An 18,249-nucleotide genomic window follows, 5' to 3' on the forward strand; every position below is an offset into this window, starting at 1 on the left:
GATGATGTGATAAGGACACAAGATGTCGACCAATTAGTGGAGCTCACATTAATGATTATGGGTTGAAGCCACGTTGCCTTAAATGACGGTGATGGGATTCTAGACAAACCAGAGAACGTTCGCCACAGCAACAAAAAACACAAAACAAGGACATTGTACTCTTAAAGTCACATTTTTATTCATCACTGATAGCATGATAAAAGTCTAATGAACAATTCCCAAATCGAAGGCACTTTGACAAGAATAATCGTTTAAGGGCTGGAATGTAAAACTACTTCAATATTTGGCATTGTGTAAGTTTCTGATGGGTTTAAAGTTTAATGATGATGAGTAAAAATCATGTCCGTCTTATTATGGGCATGAAGAACTCAAACACTAAAAGGGACAGATATGTTGGCACTCTGAGTGGGGCAAAAAATAAAAGTTAATCTGCCAAGAAGCTGTTTGTACAAAGACATGTTTCGTCGGGGCCATTAGCAAGAGGATTTATAATTATGTAAAGGTTCAGTGTTTTTGCTGTTTGGGATGGCGCCCTACGCTTCTTCATCTGCTGGATTTCTGTATAAAAGTGCCGCGAGCATCTGAAAACTGTCACAATTCTCTCAAAACATAAAACATTCTACATGAAAACCTCAGTGAGTGTTGTTCCACTTCATTATCGTAACAGAAACTGGAGTGAGGAGATGACTCTATGCCTGGGCGAGGGCTTGTTTGAGGTCTCGGAGCAACATGGACGCCATGACGCTCTTTTCTGTGTTGATGGTGAGCAGGGCGCTGGAGGACTCTCTCAGCTCCAGAGAAACTAGAACCAGAGCTCCGCTGCTGACTGTCCGTCCTGCAAACCTGCAGGTGAAAAGAGGGGCTTTGATGAGTAAAACACAAGACAAGACAGACTTTATTCAAATAATCTCATTCTTCTGTATTTCAAGTCTAAATATCTAAAATCTTGAACAAAAATCCAGACATGGCTCCATTTCATGACACCAATGTGAAATTTTCAACAGTTTTCTTTTGAAGTGGCAGAAAAATAAAAACTATGAAAGCGTTAAACCACCACCTTTACTAAAGTACAGACTGTAAGGAAGTTTTATCAAATGTATTTTTAACAAATTACTGTTACTGCAAAGGGTATGATAGGCGCTCCAGGAGCCAAATTAAATAGAAATAGATATGAACATCATGTTCACATGGCTCAGAACAGGCCTCTATCCAGGCTTCTTATATATATATATATATATATATATATATATATATATATATATATATATATATATATATATATACACACATATATATATATATATATATACACATATATATGTATATATATATACATATATATGTATATATACATATATATGTATATATACATACATATATATGTATGTATATATATGTATACATATATATGTATATATACATATATATGTATATATACATACATATATATGTATGTATATATATGTATACATATATATGTATATATACATATATATGTATGTATACATATGTATACATATATATATATATATACATATATATGTATGTATACATATGTATACATACATATATATATATATATACATATATATGTATGTATACATATGTACATACATATATATATATACATATATATGTATACATATATATGTATACATATATATATATATATATATATATATACATATATATGTATACATATATATGTATACATATATATATATATATATATATATATATATATATATATATATATACACATACATACATACACACATTTATTATCATATTGTATATATGTGTATTTTACATTATAAAATATATTTTTTATATTATATTATTTATAATACCTTTTAAAAAGAAAAAAAAAAAAAAAATCACATATCCTCCTGACTACCAGTAGTTCAATTTGTCCTCTGTGGAGGACCTGTAAACCTAATCTCCCTGAATGCTACTGAACTAACACCTTTTGGTCTTTAAAGAGGACATTTAGTGCTTTTAAATGGTACCTCATATGTGGGGGTGGGGCTTTGTGAACTTTCTTTCTCTCTTCAAGAAAAATGTCCTCCATTGCAACAAGCATGTTTAATGGGAAGAGCAGAAGTGCATAATACTTTTCTTTGTGCTGATTTTTACTTGAAATTTTGTAGTTATATTTTCATTGAATATCTTACAAACACAAATTGTTTCTTAGATAAATATAACTATATTTTACCACAATATTTAAAAGTTTAAGCAATGTCCTCCGTAGTGGACATTTGTAGTTACATTACATTTTTTTTCCTGGTAGTTAGGAGAATATAAAGTTATTTATGGAAAAACTCCATTGTTTCCTTTAAGATCACATAGTTCCATATTTTTTCTGCAGACTGCAGGTTTATGTTTATGTTAGAAGTAGAATGGGAGGCAGAGGCTTCAGGTATCAGACCCCTCTCTGTGGAGTAACCTCTCAGTCTGGGTTCAGGAAACAGATCTATCCTTTAACTTTTGGTTTTAAACTTTTTTTTTCTTGATGTCATCCTTGTTTGTTGCTGCTGCTTGTGTCTATAAAAACTGACTGCTGGGGGGGTATCCCACGATGCACTAGCACTTTCCTCCATTTCTCTCTCTTCATTCTTTTTTTTTTCTCTGAACATAGATAATTTGTGTTTTTGCTGTTGATCCCTCTTTCATGTCCTCTTCCCCCCCAACTGGCCAAGGCACATGGCCACCATGATAGAGTCTAGTTCTGCTGGAGGTTTTTCCTTCATACAGAGGAAGGCGTTTCCTTCCCACTGCCACCATGTGCATGCTGAGGAAGAGGGACTGTATCAATGACAAGATGTGATACGATCTGTTGGTTTTCTTAGCATGGCAATAATTTACATGACATGGTCCATATCAGGGGTACCCAAAGTCATGGTTGCTTCCATTAAATGGATCCAACTATGCCAATGAAGTCTTTTGAGTCAGGCGTGTTGGAACAAGGATACAGTGGAAAACCTGCAGGTATTGGCCCATATGAACAAAGTTATAATAAACTGGACTAATGTGCATTTAATTGGACTGTAACTAGACAACAATTAATTTAAAAGTGTCTGAAAAGTGCCTTTAGAAAACTTTGCTGCTCTGCTGGAGGTTCTGTCTTGTGTTAAAATTGAGTTTTTTCCTTCCTACTGTCACCTCATGCATGCTCAGCATGGGGGGTTGGGTCAGTCAGGATTCGATGCAATCAGCTGGTTTCTATAAGCTAGTCTATTTATGAATTGGCTGTTGATGTGTCTGTAAAGTGCCCTGAGACGACATCGTTGTGAAGTGGCGCTATACAAATAAAGCTGAACTGACATGGATTACATTTAGCATGATGCAACACAGATTAACGTTTGTACAACCTCAAATCATCTTCATACAAAAGTTTTACTATTCATTACTTCTAATAAAAAGCTGGATATGGTGATAGCCGCTGAATAACTATAGCTCACACATAAAAACAGAAAAAATACAGAAAATGTGTTAACAAACACACCTACACATTTCCATACATTGCAACCTAAAAGTCATAAATTCTCATCATAAAAAAATCTCAATACCTTGTAATCACCTCAAATCAGAGAAAGAGACAAAGAGAGAAAACGATGCGGCAGGAAATCTAGTGAGCAGAGCAACAGACAGTCTATTATCCCGACTGACTAAGGAGCCATTAGAGCTGAAACACGCCCTTCATGCCAGTCAAACTGAATTCAGCCTCTTTTTATGGACTCTGAGTCTATGAGTGCGTGGGAGCCTTGGGACCAGTATGGGGGATGTTCCCGTCCCACCAGCTCCCTCTGGGCCATTGGGAGAATTCTCAGTCACTGGTTTCCTTGGATACCATTCCTGAAAACTGGGGGCAAATCTGGGCGCACATGGTTCCCATTGAGAGTGCTAACAAGAGGCAGACTGAGGCTATGACCCAGTGTGACCCCCTCTGAGGGTGACAGAGTTGAGCTGGGCCCCCTCACGTGGCTAACTCCCAGCCATCTGCCTCCATTTAGCACGACATCCCCGCAACAAAGACCCCCTACGGGAGCCCGCTTAGGCCTGACAAACAGCCCACAAAGAGTCCCACTTAGGCCTGACTAAAGCCTGTGAAGAGCCCCCATAGGACGGCCTGCGGACAGGCACAGCCACAGAGGCCGGCCGCGCCGAGCTGCGTGACGAGAGCGACTAACACTTCCACCAATTAGTGCTCACACATTAAAGATGAGGAAGAGGAGGGAGGGGGGATTCTGAGTGCACACAATGAAACGTTGCTGGCTCATGGAAGCTTGTGTATGTGGGTGCGTCTCTGGGGAAATGCTAAATTACCGTCAACAGAGGAGAGGGAGTTTATCAGGGAGCTCTCAGGGAGGAAAAAGAGAGTCCTCCTCAGACTTAATTAAAATATTAGCCACTTCAGCAGGAAATACAAGAAGAGGTGGATTTTTTTCCCCCAAAATTACAAGTTCTTTAACAGAATTTGTATTAATAATTAACTGGGCATTCATGTTTCCTACATCTTGGTTTTGCTCCAGACATTTAGTGACTCTTCTTCTTCACATATTGCATGTACATAAACTGGCTTGTCCTGTTTCTTAAGCCCCTCGGTTGCCCCCTCTGTCAGCAGCCTGAGGTGCCTATGTGGTCCCTGTGGCTTTGCTAATGGATTTAGGATATAAATCTATCATTTACTCAGCCAGTTAACACCACCCTGAGGCTGCTTTCATTCCGTCTCAGGAGACGCTGCCGTTTGCTTTTGTTCATGTGTGGTAATAAGAGCCGGCAGAAGAAACAAGAGCAGCTTTTGATTGCGTTTGATTTGTAAATGTATTTGCATTGAATGCCCTCTGCTGTGTTCAGGTACGAAAACCAGATCAGAGGCGGCTCTAATGCAACATCAGTGCATTTTTAAAGGACTAGAAGGGAGCGATTAAGGTCGGGCTTGCCTTAAACGGGTCATTGGTATTCTGCACTCCTCACATACTGGGCTAAACACTGGATTAATTGCAGTGTATGGAAAGAAAAGCAAAGCATAACCCCTGGACTTAGAGCAGGTGGATTGGCATCGATCGGCAGGGCAGGGCTAAGCATCACTCTCCAATTATCTGAGATTCTCCTCAGTGTGGAAAGCCTGTGTGTGCCATCTGCCTCCTCTGCACCCTGCCACTGCAAACACAAAGTGGGTTCAACCTTACATCCACCTGCATGCAGAGAGGACACGGGCTGCAGAGGATTCACCTCTGAAACAAAACAACACTAAACCTTGTATGATTCTCGGGAAATGAGTCAGGACAAAAAGATTGCCTGTTTCCATCAGAATGAGAAAAGCCCGAGCCAGATGTGTCGTCGTTTGCTGCTGGTTCTGAGCCATGTGGACAAGTGGAGGAGCGTCCTTCAGCTGAGTGGTCAGCAAAGCCAGACCAGAGCTGAACACAAGCCAGCAGACCAAGATCGGGCAGATGGCCAAAGCTATTAGCCTCGATTAGAAACAGGAACCGTCCACAGATCTCCAGAGCTCAGCCATACGGATGAACCGCAGCGCCGCAGTGGAAGGGCAGCGGGGCAGATGGAGGAGAAGGCAGGAGAGGACAAACAGAAGAAGAAAAAAGAAGAATATGCAACAACTAGGAGCAAGTTAAACATGTGACCCCACATGGTCATCACAGACTGTTCTTCAGCAATCTTTGCTGAGATCATCGCTTCATTAGTCGGGTTATAAATGACAGTCAATTAAATTCAGAAGCGGAACCGAACAGAGAAATTCTGTTTTTAAGGAAACATAATGTAATTATATCCCGGTGTAAAGAGAAAGCACAGCTTATAAATCAAAGACTTCAGGTTTTTTTTTTCTTCTTTGAAAATTAGGCTCTAACCAGAGGGATTGGAAATGCATGCAAAATTTGATCAAATTTGCTTTCAAACGGACTGAAAAATAGAGCACATTTATTCTATTCCGCCTGTTTAGACATAAACTAGAACAGCGTTTTCTACATTTGCTTTCCTGCTTGATTTATTGCCATCCTCCTTTCCAGCAATCAATTTCTGTGTTTCAGTGGCATCCCTCCCTGCCTCCCCCTTCTCTCCCTCCTCCTCCTCATCTCCGCTTGGCTTTGACATGTTTGGGAAAAGCAGTGCTGCACCCTGCTGGTGAGAGAGGAAAGTGCAAATGCTTTGTTTAAACCTGGATCGCAAACATTCACTCATAACTCAGCTTTATTATTATGAAAGCTTGTGTTGAAACAATCTATTCAAATCCAAAGGGCACATTTCCGCTAATCAACCCCAAATTCCAGGCATTTTTCAGACCAATAAGGAAAAAAAGAAGCCTGGATAGAGGTCAGCTTACACATCACATATAATGCAGAGCGACCTCTACAATAAGCTCTCAGTGGGTGTATCCGAACTGATCGATCACTTTGCTGTGTGTGCATGTGTGCATTATTCAAAGCAAATAAAGCAGCAATACACCAATAATGGTGCCATCACTGTGGAACCCTGATGAGTACGTTAATAATTATCTCCAGTAAAGCAAAACATGCACATTTCTTTCAGATTTCAGCTTCTGAAGTCTGAAAACTGCTTTTGTTTTTCTGTCGGTAATTTTCACCTTTTCTGTCAAAATGATCTGCAACAACAAAATATTTGCTGGCAGAGCTGTATAACTGATATGGCTGATAAATGAAAAATAAAAAAAAAACCAAAACAACTGAAGTTGCAACAAGTAAAGATAGAGAAGCTGTCAATAAGCCAAAGACCTGCCAAACAAACTCTCCAATCAGTGTTGAAATGGGTTATTTTTAATCAATTAACACCCAAAAACATGCAAACGTGGAAACTGTCCATCAAAGCATTCCAGTTTCTTGTTTTGTCTCAGCAAGTCCAAAACTTGAAGATGTTTTGTTATTAAAAACTAAATCATTTCATTTTAGAGCAGTTTTACTTCTTAATCAACAAAATGAATAGATCTTCAGTTGGCATGTTTAATTAATCGTCTCTGTGACAAAGCATGAACGACATCGAGAACCTAAACACTGAATAATATAAACAACCGATAAAGGCCCATCACACACATCAGTGTATTACAGCTATTCTTCAACCGGTGAAATAACCTGCTCACATCTTAACCATTATTTTGGCATTAGCTCATTATTTGAGTGCAAATGCTTATTTTTCCACCAAGGTTGCAGCAGTCAGTGCACCAACAGTGGACACAGCTCATTTTCTCATAGCATAAACACATTTAAACACACATGTAACCTTTAACACCGATACTGATCAACAACTCACATGAAGCGAGGAAACATCACAGCTGAGCAGACTGTGGCGTGCAAACAAGCTCAATCAGCACTTATCACACAATAACTCAGACACAGAACTGGAACTGGAAGTCTCCAACACCCCCATGTTTTAAGAGGTGGCGTAATGGAAAGGTATCTGTCTCCAGGATGGAACAGATTCGTTTTAGCAGGCGACATAAACAAAACTACTATCAGAAGGTGTGGAAGCCTTTCTTAGCTTTACTTGATGAGACGGAACATCTACCATGGAAATGAAGTTGGGATGTGCTGCTGATAAGGTTTACATGTAAAATTATCCTGTGTCTTTTTTCTTTTTTTTTTTTCTTTTTTTTTTTTTTACTGTATATGAATATCAAAACAATCCTCTCAGGGTTTGTTTTTTTGTTTTTTTCTTGTCAGTGTGTGTGTGTGTGTGTGTGTGTGTGTGTGTGTGTGTGTGTGTGTGTGTGTGTGTGCTTGGTTGTTTTGATTTTATGTGTTATTGTTGTACTTTTTCTTTCTTTAATATCAGACTTTTCATACCCCTGATATTTATGTTTCATTTTGTTACGTAGGTAATGTCAAATTGGGCATGATTAGAATGTATCATGTAACCATGTTCACTGTAAAAAAAAAAAAAAAAAAAAAAAAAAAAGGAAAAAAAAAAAAGAAAAAATATTAACTCAGACACAAAGAGACACATTCACATCAAAACTACCCGACATGAAAGTGTCATGTCATCATTAATCATCACTTTTCCCACCAGGGCTGTGAGAGTCAGCCGTAAGATCTGCTGCTTTCTGTGCCCAAATTATTTACATCTTTATGAATTAAAGGTGGAGTATGTAAGATTTTCAATATTTTCTAAATAAATTAACTAATAAAATCACTACAATCATAATTAGAAAGTTTTTTTGAACATGTAGGTTCCAGTCTGTCCATATCTGATGTGTTATTGAATTACAAGTTTAATTAATGACAAATGACAAAAAGCACTTTTTTTTTTTTTTACTGGTAGGCAAACATTTAAGAAGGGTCTTTGTCATTAATTAAACTTGTAATTTAATAACACATCAAATATGGACAGACTGGAACCTACATGTTTTTTTAAAAAAACTATCTAATTATGATTGTAGTTATTGTAGTTAATTTATATTGAAAATATTGAAAATCTTACATACTTTAAAAGGAAGCAACTCATGACTCAGCAGTTTCTGCCGCTGATTTCCCACAGATGCAGCAGCAGTTAAACACCTTCCTCTCCCAGCATCCGTGCAGACATTAGGAGATAGTTAGGGATAGAGTAACAAGTTTTGGAAGTGATAATAACAAATGATGTCTCCCAGTGACAGACAGAGTAGCTTTGTTGTGTTTACACAAGTCTAAAGAGCAGCTAGTGAGACTTTCCAAGCAGATGATAAGGTAGTGTAGACAAAGTAAATGATGTGCGAGTGTTTTAAGGTTTGCGTTGAAACTTAAATCACATTCAGGCGTGTACTTTCACTGTACAATCTACAACCACATCAGCTGAGCGTTGCTCAGAGAGAAGCCTGCTGGACCCTCTACCTATACTGAGAATTTGTCTGAATCAGGATCTCCATCATCTCCAACAACTGGACCTCCAAAGACAGTATGGACCAGCTGGTCATGGTGAGGACAAAACGGACAAGAACCCTCATTACTGTGAGACTACGGGGTAACACTGAGACGGTGTTGTCCTCTTGAGCCATCAGAGGCAGAAAGGAGATTGATAGCATGGAGTCATTTGAGCTATTGGTTATTCTGAATGAAGTATGGGCTTATTGGGTGCAGGCCTCTCTCACTGGCTAACATTGATTTCCACTCAGTCTCTCAGCTCTCTGTGCCCTTGTGCAAATGTTTCCCCCCCTAGTTTTTCCCTCCCAACTTCCTCTCTGTCCCTTATTTATCCAACGTCTCAGACATTTCAGCCTCAATCCATGAAGAAATCATCACTGAAAGACAACCAGGTAACAGACAGCAAGAGGTGGTGCAGCGGGATGGAGTGAAAGACAAAGAGGAAGTGAAAGAGAGACAGCAGTGCTGAGGGAGAGACAGATGAAGGCGCAGAGATGAATTAGAAGAGAGACAGAGCAGGAAACAGAGGGAGAGCGGGAGGTGTAATTATCTATCAGGTGTTCGGGTGTGCGTGACAGAGGAGGAAGCTCATTAGCACACTCTGTGTACACCAATTACACAGCCAGGCTTCTCAGGGCATTCCCCTGGCATGTTTGTGTGATGCTGGCGGGGAAACACACACTTTACCGATACACACTGTTCAACAAAACCCCACCCAAGATGCCGTTTTAATGGACACATGCACTCTGAAACATTCGTCTCAGAAAGAACAGATCGCACTTTGTCATCGGTGCATCACTCGTTAAAGTCTGTCCAAGTCAAATGTCTGAACTTGCTTCCTTTTTATTTCATTATTACTAAACGGCTGGACGAAAAAATCCTGATGGAGGAAGCATCTCACAATCTGCACTGAGTTAGCTTTTTAAAATAAGTCAGAAAAGCAGTTTTTAATACATTTTTACAGCGAAAGTGAATACATTTGAGCAAATCCCTGGTGTTGGGTTCACGTAACCGGCTTCCTGTTCAGGTGAAAGCAGACTTTCACCGTTCAGATCAGCCGTTTTGATACAAATCCTCATCCGTTTGCTCAGAAAGCCCGCTTCGTTTTGGGAAGTGTGAATGCGCCAAACAAATTCTGATTCTGACCAAACAAGCGGACTTGGACCGCCTACAAACGCAGGTCTCGGCCCGTTTCAAGGGGACCAAATACAGGAAGCAGACTACAAAAAAAAAAGTGTCACTTCCTGCATTTAGTGTAGTGTTGCATTGTGGGTAAATACATAGCAATGGCGTTAAGGGTCCTCTGCCTCGTCTTTTGTTCATACTGCATCCATCGTTGCAGTGTATTTCTGCAGTATACTTGCATAAGACAAAAAAAAAAAAAAAAAACTCCAAAACAGCCATAGTTTCTTCTCCATATTTAACTCACGGCTTTGGTGGAAATGGAGATATATTACTGTAAAGGTTTGGTGCGTTTGACCAAAGTGCAACGTGAATGCAATCTCGGTCTGAAGGGACACACCCCATCTACAACTGAGCCGAGTCTAGCGGACTATCCTCATGTGAATGAATCTTTCTTCTTCCACATAAAACAGGAAATGGCATCGCACCATCACACCTATCTGACCTGGTAAAGTTGTATATTTTTCATATTCTTTAGTGTATCGATGCTGTGGAGCAATCAGCCTCTCAACATCCGACAGGTATGTCCTGGTGACATTTCAAAGCAAACCTAAAAACCCACTTGTCTACTACGAAACATGTTTAGCTTTATGTATTTAAACCTGATGAATTTTTGTTTAACAGATCCTATTAAACATATTGTGCTGAAAAACGGAGCTCTCCTCTTTTCAAGTTTCTTTATAACAAAAAAAATGTCAATGTCCTTAACTTCCCATGAAACTTTTCCCCATCAGCCTTTATCAGGTTTTTAACGTGGAATATTTTTGGATTTGGTTTGGTTTTGTTTTTTCTTCAATAATTTAATATACAAATAATATATATATATATATATATATATATATATATATATATATATATATATATATATATATATATATATATAAAATTTAATATAAAATAATATGAATATACATAATGTAATATAAAATAATGTAATAATAAAAAATGATAATGTTTTAATTCATGCTCGGCTGCAGACATCTCACCTGTGGAAGTTGCTCTGGCTTGACGAAACCACACCTAAATTGGCGACAGACAGGATCTGCTTGTTAATGACCTGGCTGGAAGTGTTGGCTGTTGCCATGGTGATGGTTGCAGAGGTCTCATTCATGCCCAGGAGTTTTCCTGAGAAGATGTAAAATAATCAACCATCAAATGAAGCTCATAAAAATACAGTTAACTCCATTACAGAAGAATATTAAACATATTTGACTTTAATAAAATAATGAAACGTCTCTTGGCAGGACTCCTTCAAAATACTCACAACCTTGATGTATGCAAAAGAGTAAAACAATTCAATTCAAATGAAAATGGAGAGTTTTTTTTGCAAGGATTTGAAATACAGAACAGAGATAAATGTGATTAATTTAGCTAGAATAAATGATTATCACTCCACTGACATAGATAAAAGATATTTTTTTCAAGAGAAAATTGTCCTGCAAAACAAGTTGTTCTTCAGTTTTAAATCCCTTTTCTGCGCTCGAGTGCAGATTTATTTATTCCAACACAGCAAACAGTGGATGAAAATTAATTAATGCACGAGTGCCACTTAGGAGGCACTTAAAAACACACTCATGACTTGGATATAAATATGATCTCGGCTCTCTTAAACCCCCCCACAGTACGCGCTTCTACAGGAGGAACTTTATGGTGCACCAAACCCACAAATAGGCTAACATGTCTTATTCTGACATTATCAGCAGGACGTTGTCACTCATGTAAAATAAAATGTTTTCAATCTTAAACATGTCAGAAGACAGAAAAGTGAATTCAAATCATCTTCTGCACAACGACAAAGACAGAAACAAAAAAACTTTGTCCAGACTGATCTTCTATTCGCTTGTAACAAATATAAATAAACTTTCAAATCTCTGTAAATTTTAGCTCACCTTGCTCCTTGCAGAAGTCCGGTTCTGTCATGGTACTGGGCATTAGGAGCTCACCCACAGCAGGCTGAATAGACACACTGAACTGGTCCTCTCTGGTGCTGAAGAAAGAAAAGAGAAGTGCAGGAAAAAGCAACGTCAACACATCTCATAGATGCTTGTTTTTCCAATATCTGAAAGCAACTGAATGGAAATTTGTATAAAATGCAGGGATTTTGGTCTGACTGGTTTGGAGCTAATACCCATAAAAACTGCATACAGCCACATGAAAATGCACACAAATCAGCATAATCCTACCAAAGATCCTCAAAGGATTGTAAACGTTACCATCACACTGGATAAGTATTGCCTGGTACAAAATGAGGAGGCAAGAAAACAAAGCTTAAAGTTTGGATTCTGCTTCTAGCTTTGGCTTAAAGGCAGCATTTTTCTCCTCCTTTACACCAAGAACGGATAAACACAGCAAACAGTGATGGGGTAGTGGTGGAAATAAAGACTTTTCTGGAGCAAACATTAAATCATTACGTTACTGTTAAGTGTAATTAAAAGCTAAAGTGTGAAAAGCCTGTGAGAGTCTGTGTTCATCTAGCAGGAACATGTAGATGGTGATATTTACCTCCACCAAGGAGGTTTTGTTTTTACTGGCGTTTATCTGTTTGTTTGTGTTCAAGATAAAAGTCATGGACAGATTTTCATTAAATCTTCAGGAGTTGTTGGAAATGTGAAAAGGAAGAACTGATTCAATGTTGGTGATGATCTGGATCACCGTTTGGATCCAGGAACTTCTTCAGGGATTCTTTAACATTGTGCCTGGCGGAGGTTTGTGCTCTACTAGTGCTTTTCTAGTTTTAACTGGAGTCACAAGAAATATCCAGACTGCAGAAGGAGAAAAGCCCAATGGCATATCTATTCAATTAAAACTTAATAGTGATGTTTTGAACAAAATATTGTCACAGAAAAAAAAAAAAACATGACTGTGATCCATGGCACTTTGGCATCATGAGTTCATATACTAACAAAGGATCATTAATTTTGCATCAAAGATTTTTTTGTTTGTTTTGTTTTGTTTTTATACATACTTTTATATTTTAAGCACTATATAAAAAAAAGTCAACGTACAATTTGGTCAAATTGAACCCTGAAAGGTCCAAGCCTATCTTGGTTGTTTTTTTATTTTTGCCTTTATTTACCACAAAAAAAAAAAAAAAAATTTTCCATGCACATGTTAACTTGTTTGTTTCTTTTTCCTGCACAATAAACCTTTCTGATCTGGTAATTATTTTTAGGTTTAACCTTTATTAAACATACTGTGCCCAAATAATCTACAAAAATCCTGAAACCTACAGGGACTGTTGACCACTTTTCTATTCAATATAATTATTTTTTAAAAATGACAGAATGATTAATACATTGATATGTTGAAAGGAAAGCAATGCCTGCTCAGCACAGTGCCAGCAAAGTTCTTTAAAAGTGTCACATGACCTGGTCTAATCATAGATCCCTGAAGACCCCCTAAATATTGCTGGAAGCATTTATCTTCATGTTTTGACTTTATTATTGTAGTGTAAGAAATTTCATTTCATGACAGATGTTTATGCTTTTTGCATTTTAATACTCCATTCACCTGTGGCATGTTGTACTAATAATAACAACTAATATCTGTTGTTATAGAAATATGACCTGTGGGTTTAGTGAATGTGCCATAAAAGGCTGCACAAATAAATATCAAAACACATTGTGGGACTCTTGGGACTGGGCGTTGAGATACATATTTCTGATCATCAATCAAAGTGTGACGAATGTCCAAATGACTGAAAGCATTCTGAAATGGAAATATTGCAAGTATAAAAACATCCTCAATAAACCTTATGGATTTTCTTGGGGGAAAAAATGGAGAATTAACACCACCAAGTAAAAATCTAACATCTAAGGCTGTAAAAAAAAAAGTTTAAATTGGACTTATAATAATAAGAAAAATAAATAAAAGTAAAGTTCTGAGGCTGAACTTTTAGCTCATGAACTATCAGCGGTCCTGTTGTTAAAAACCATGTAGAAGAACGTTTAAAAACAGCTTCTGACATGAAAAAAAGGTGTTGTACTAAATGTTACCAGAGGCCAGGAAGGGTGACATACATTACATCCATTCTGAGCCGGATAACAGCACGATGAAGCCTTTAATGGTCAAAAATCTGCATGAAAATGGCTTTATCTACAAGCAAAGCTGGTGTTCCTTATAGAAGAAATAAAAGTGCAAATACTCTCAGTTCTGAAGTTTAAACTGATCTAAATCTCCGTGAACTCACGGAAACCTGTCAGGAATTGTGCGTTTTGTGCACCTGCCTGTGCTTCTGCTCTGTTTGTGTATGAAATGTTTCTCCTCTGATTGCTTTGCAAACCACAACTCTGTGAATGGCATTCTGAGCCGGATTGATTCCCCCATCTCAAACAGATTTTCTGATAAGGTTATTGATCGGCTGAGCAGCGGTGCCAATGGCATTCAGCGGGCTGATTTGGGCCGGGGCTGATTAGAGGAGGAATAATTGTTATCCAAGTGAACTGGGATCAATCGTGGCTGATGTCTCACCTGGGAGTGCTGGCACAGAGCAGGTAGGAAAAGCAAAATGAACAAAGAACAGATGAGAGGGGCGAAAATAAAAAGGTAGCAGTGATGATGAGGAGAGGTGAACGAGAGTGAAAAAGATGTACATCTGGAGGTGCGAAACAAAGATGAGTCTGTCAGGTTCTCACCACAACTGGAAGTTGGCTGCTTGTGTCGAGTCACTGAAGTCAATACCCATGGAGACTGTCACCGAAGCCCCCTGCTCCAACCGCTCTGAGAGGAGAAGAAAAATGAGAGGAAAACAAAAGATTGAGTGACAAGGGTTGAGTGCACAGTGTGGGGAAAGGATGAAGCAAAGTGGAGGAGGAGAGGGGGCAGCAGCAGAGTGGAACAGACAAGCATCTACACCACTTGTGTTTTCTACATCACAAAGCAAGGCCACCATGTGTGAGAAATCTATCCTTCAATCTCATTCCCAGCAACTCTAGCCTCTGTGAAAGAAAAAAATAAAAACACCTGAAGGACTAGCACATTTCCGAAACAACAGGCTTGTCAGAAACTGCATCAGCGTTGAGCAGGAAGGAGCGAAAGACAGACGGCGCATGTAAAACACAAGCTGGAGGACAGTTAAGCAAAACCAAAAAACGCTGAACAGAGAGAGTCTGGACAGCTGGATGCTAGAGGAGGACGAGGGTTACAAGACAGACAGAAACATCCTCCATGCCTCCCCGCCGTCCTTTGATTCTCTCTCCATGGAGGAGATCTGTTTAACTGGATAACCTTTCCTCAGGTAGAACAGAAAGCACAGACTCCAGAGGAATCCCTCTGAAAACACATCCATCAAGGGCTCACTTCTAATCTAGATTTCACTTCTATCAGGCTCTCTGTCTCCAGATTTACCTTTATATTCCATCTTTGTTGATATAAATCATTAGATAAACAGGTAAGACTTTAATCTGAAGGTGCCTTTTTTATGAATAATTAAGGAAGAGGATGCAAGAAGGAAATCCTTCTTTTAATATCACAATATTTCTCCTAAAATAGAGTGTGATAAAGTTAAAAATTAGACTGTTCATAGGATAAAAACTGCAGTGGAGTAGTCAGACACAGCACAGCAAAGTTATAAATATATCCATTCACTATAAACTTATTGGTCTAATAGTTTAATTGCATACATCCGCATTACTTACCCCCATCATGCCCTAAACAACACCTAACCGATGATAAATCTGTTCATGAAAGACAGTTTGAAATCTGTGAGTTTGCAATTTCACTATCAAACTTAGACTGAGTTACAGGGAACTACATTTTTTTTACCGACCGCAACGCTTACAGTCCCACCCGTAAGTACAAAAATGTCCACCTTAACGCAGAGTAAATGGTTGAATTTTAACCAAATGCCTTGTGTTTAAACAAATTTAAACCCAGTTACATCTGCTAAAACACAGTGATTGAATCACTTCTCTGGATCAGTATTAATTTTTTTTTTTTTTAATCTACAGTGTAGAAAAACAAAGTAGGAAAAAAACTCTCTAAAACCAATTGTTTCCGTAGCCATGGAAACTGAACGCTTTTTCAACACACCTGAGGATGGTCTGGACTACTGGTCTAAAATATATTTTGGAACTTGAGCATTTAAGTCTGTGCGGTGGCCTCTACTGGCCAATGGAAGAACTACAGTTTTCAGTACTTCTATGTTGGCTTCATTTATCAGACCCAGAGGCCAAGCCTTTGTTTGACCAGATATGCTTTTCAATTTAATTTATGGCACATTTAATGCCAGAAATATCCTCACCTGCATTGCAAAATGTAAGAACAAACTACAGATAGAACATAAGGAAATCACTAAGATGATCATTTCTGCATCATTTTGGGGCTTCAGTTCAAATTCCAGAAATTTCCATTTGGTTAAAGCCATTAGCAATGTTATCCTCTGCTGAAATAGAAACTATTACTTATATGCCTTCCACAGAAATAACAAGTAAAAACTTTAGTAGTTGTAACTAATTACTGAACATGTAAGCTGTTGGCTGGTTTAAAGGATGTTGGTGGACAAACAGGAAGTAAATAAAAACACTTTCTTTTAACCTGTCATACAGATCACCTCTTGGTCACATAAAACTAAGCAGCAGCATAAAGTAATGTACCTTTTAGTCAAAGAGCAATTTTTTTTTTTTACTAAATACAAACTGTCATGTATTACCCTTCACCTAACAAACACAAAACAACACTACATAAAGCTTTGTCTGTATTCATCCCCTGCAACTTATCCAAACTAAATCCAGCCGCCAGCTCACAGTAGCCCGTCTCAATCGATCCAAATTACCCACTGTTTGGCTGCTTGAGTTCCTTCAATGCCCAATCAATCCCCTGCAATTGACAGTTTTGACATGCTCCATTGCACACCACTTTTCTCTGTCTTGGTGTGTGTATGTGTGTTTCATGCACACATGAAATGAACATTTTGAAAGAGCGCTGGTCTCTCACTTATTTTACAGAGTGTAGAATCATACACAGGGTGTGAAGAAATATGGAGATGGTGTTTGTGCTTTGGTCCTGATCGATATTAAAGAGCAGGGATTAGAAGAAGTAATATCGGCTGTTTTCAGAGTGGGGAAATGGGACAGGGCTATTTGCTGAAGTGAGAGCAAAAAGGCTCAGAGGCTTCTGATAAGCTGATGATGATTTAATATCTGTCTGGGCAAACAATCATAGATGCAGAAATCTCTAAAAGCTGTTGCAAAGGAACAAGGGTGACCTCAAACTCACAGGACAAAGACAGTCATAAATCAATACTAAAAAGGGTACTATGACACTAAATCTGAATATAAAACTGAAGCACTTGTGTTAAAATTAACAAACTTTGTCAATAAACGAAAACTATCAAGGCCATTTCATTTTAATTCAACTGATCATTCACACGTAATTTTTTTATTTTATTCATCTTTACAACAAAGTAGAGAGACACATTTATGGAAGATTTTTACCAAAATTATATAAAATAAAATCCGCCAAGACAAATGTTGATGCTCATCTGTTTTTGTAGCGAGGTATTGTATTACTGTGCAGGACGACACACACATATGCGTTTAACTTATTTTCTTATATGTCGTGATTTTAAGTGTCATAAATTAACATGGAAAACTAAAAAAAAGTGTGAAAATGACTTATTTAGTATAAATCGTGTTTAAATGTTTATATTTCAGCCTTGCAGAACAAATTTTATGAATAAAATGCTAATAAGATACACTAAAGGGCTGAATTGCAGTAAAATAACAGTATTTTAGCAGTCCGCCCTTTCATCTACACGAAACTGGGGATGAGCCTTTATGAAACTGATCATGTCTGAAACCAGGTGTCGATGTGGATCGGTTTGTAAACAGTGTAACTTCACAACTGGAGGATATGATGTCAATAGCTGCATTTACATGACATTTTTTCGCAAAATAAAAGCGATATTTCTAAGTTTCGACAAACAATTGCGACTTGCAGGTGTTTCTATCGAACAGTGTTTAGCACTATAGCCTCAAGTCTCATAAAATCTGCAGCTTATGCAGGGTAGCCACGTAGCGTTATTTTGGGGTTTTCTATTTGCTGTGGAGAATTTGGTACAACTTTTCAAAGCTATACTCCCTTATTTTCTTTTCTAAAACTCTGAAATTCGCTGTTTCATATTTCATACCGCGCCATCTTTACCGGAAATGAACTGGTCACAACCCACCACTGTCATGCCTGGAGATACATAAATGCA

At 38.2% G+C, this 18,249-nt stretch overlaps 1 protein-coding gene across 1 annotated transcript in view; it reads right to left on the reverse strand.

The window, feature by feature from the left end:
* Nucleotides 1-233: 233 nt before the first annotated feature.
* Nucleotides 234-18,249, reverse strand: part of ap3b1a (adaptor related protein complex 3 subunit beta 1a) — a 75,962-nt gene continuing 57,946 nt past the window's right edge. The window contains exons 24-27 of the mRNA XM_079257047.1: nt 14,687-14,771; nt 11,942-12,039; nt 11,039-11,177; nt 234-843 (exon numbers count right to left, since the gene is read on the reverse strand). Coding sequence (XP_079113173.1) covers nt 690-843; nt 11,039-11,177; nt 11,942-12,039; nt 14,687-14,771 — 476 coding nt within the window. The 3' untranslated portion in view covers nt 234-689. The remainder of the gene's footprint in view (nt 844-11,038; nt 11,178-11,941; nt 12,040-14,686; nt 14,772-18,249) is intronic.

This window comes from Telmatherina bonti (assembly GCF_933228915.1).
Source record: "Telmatherina bonti genome assembly, chromosome: 17".
Taxonomy (NCBI): Eukaryota; Metazoa; Chordata; class Actinopteri; order Atheriniformes; family Telmatherinidae; genus Telmatherina; species Telmatherina bonti.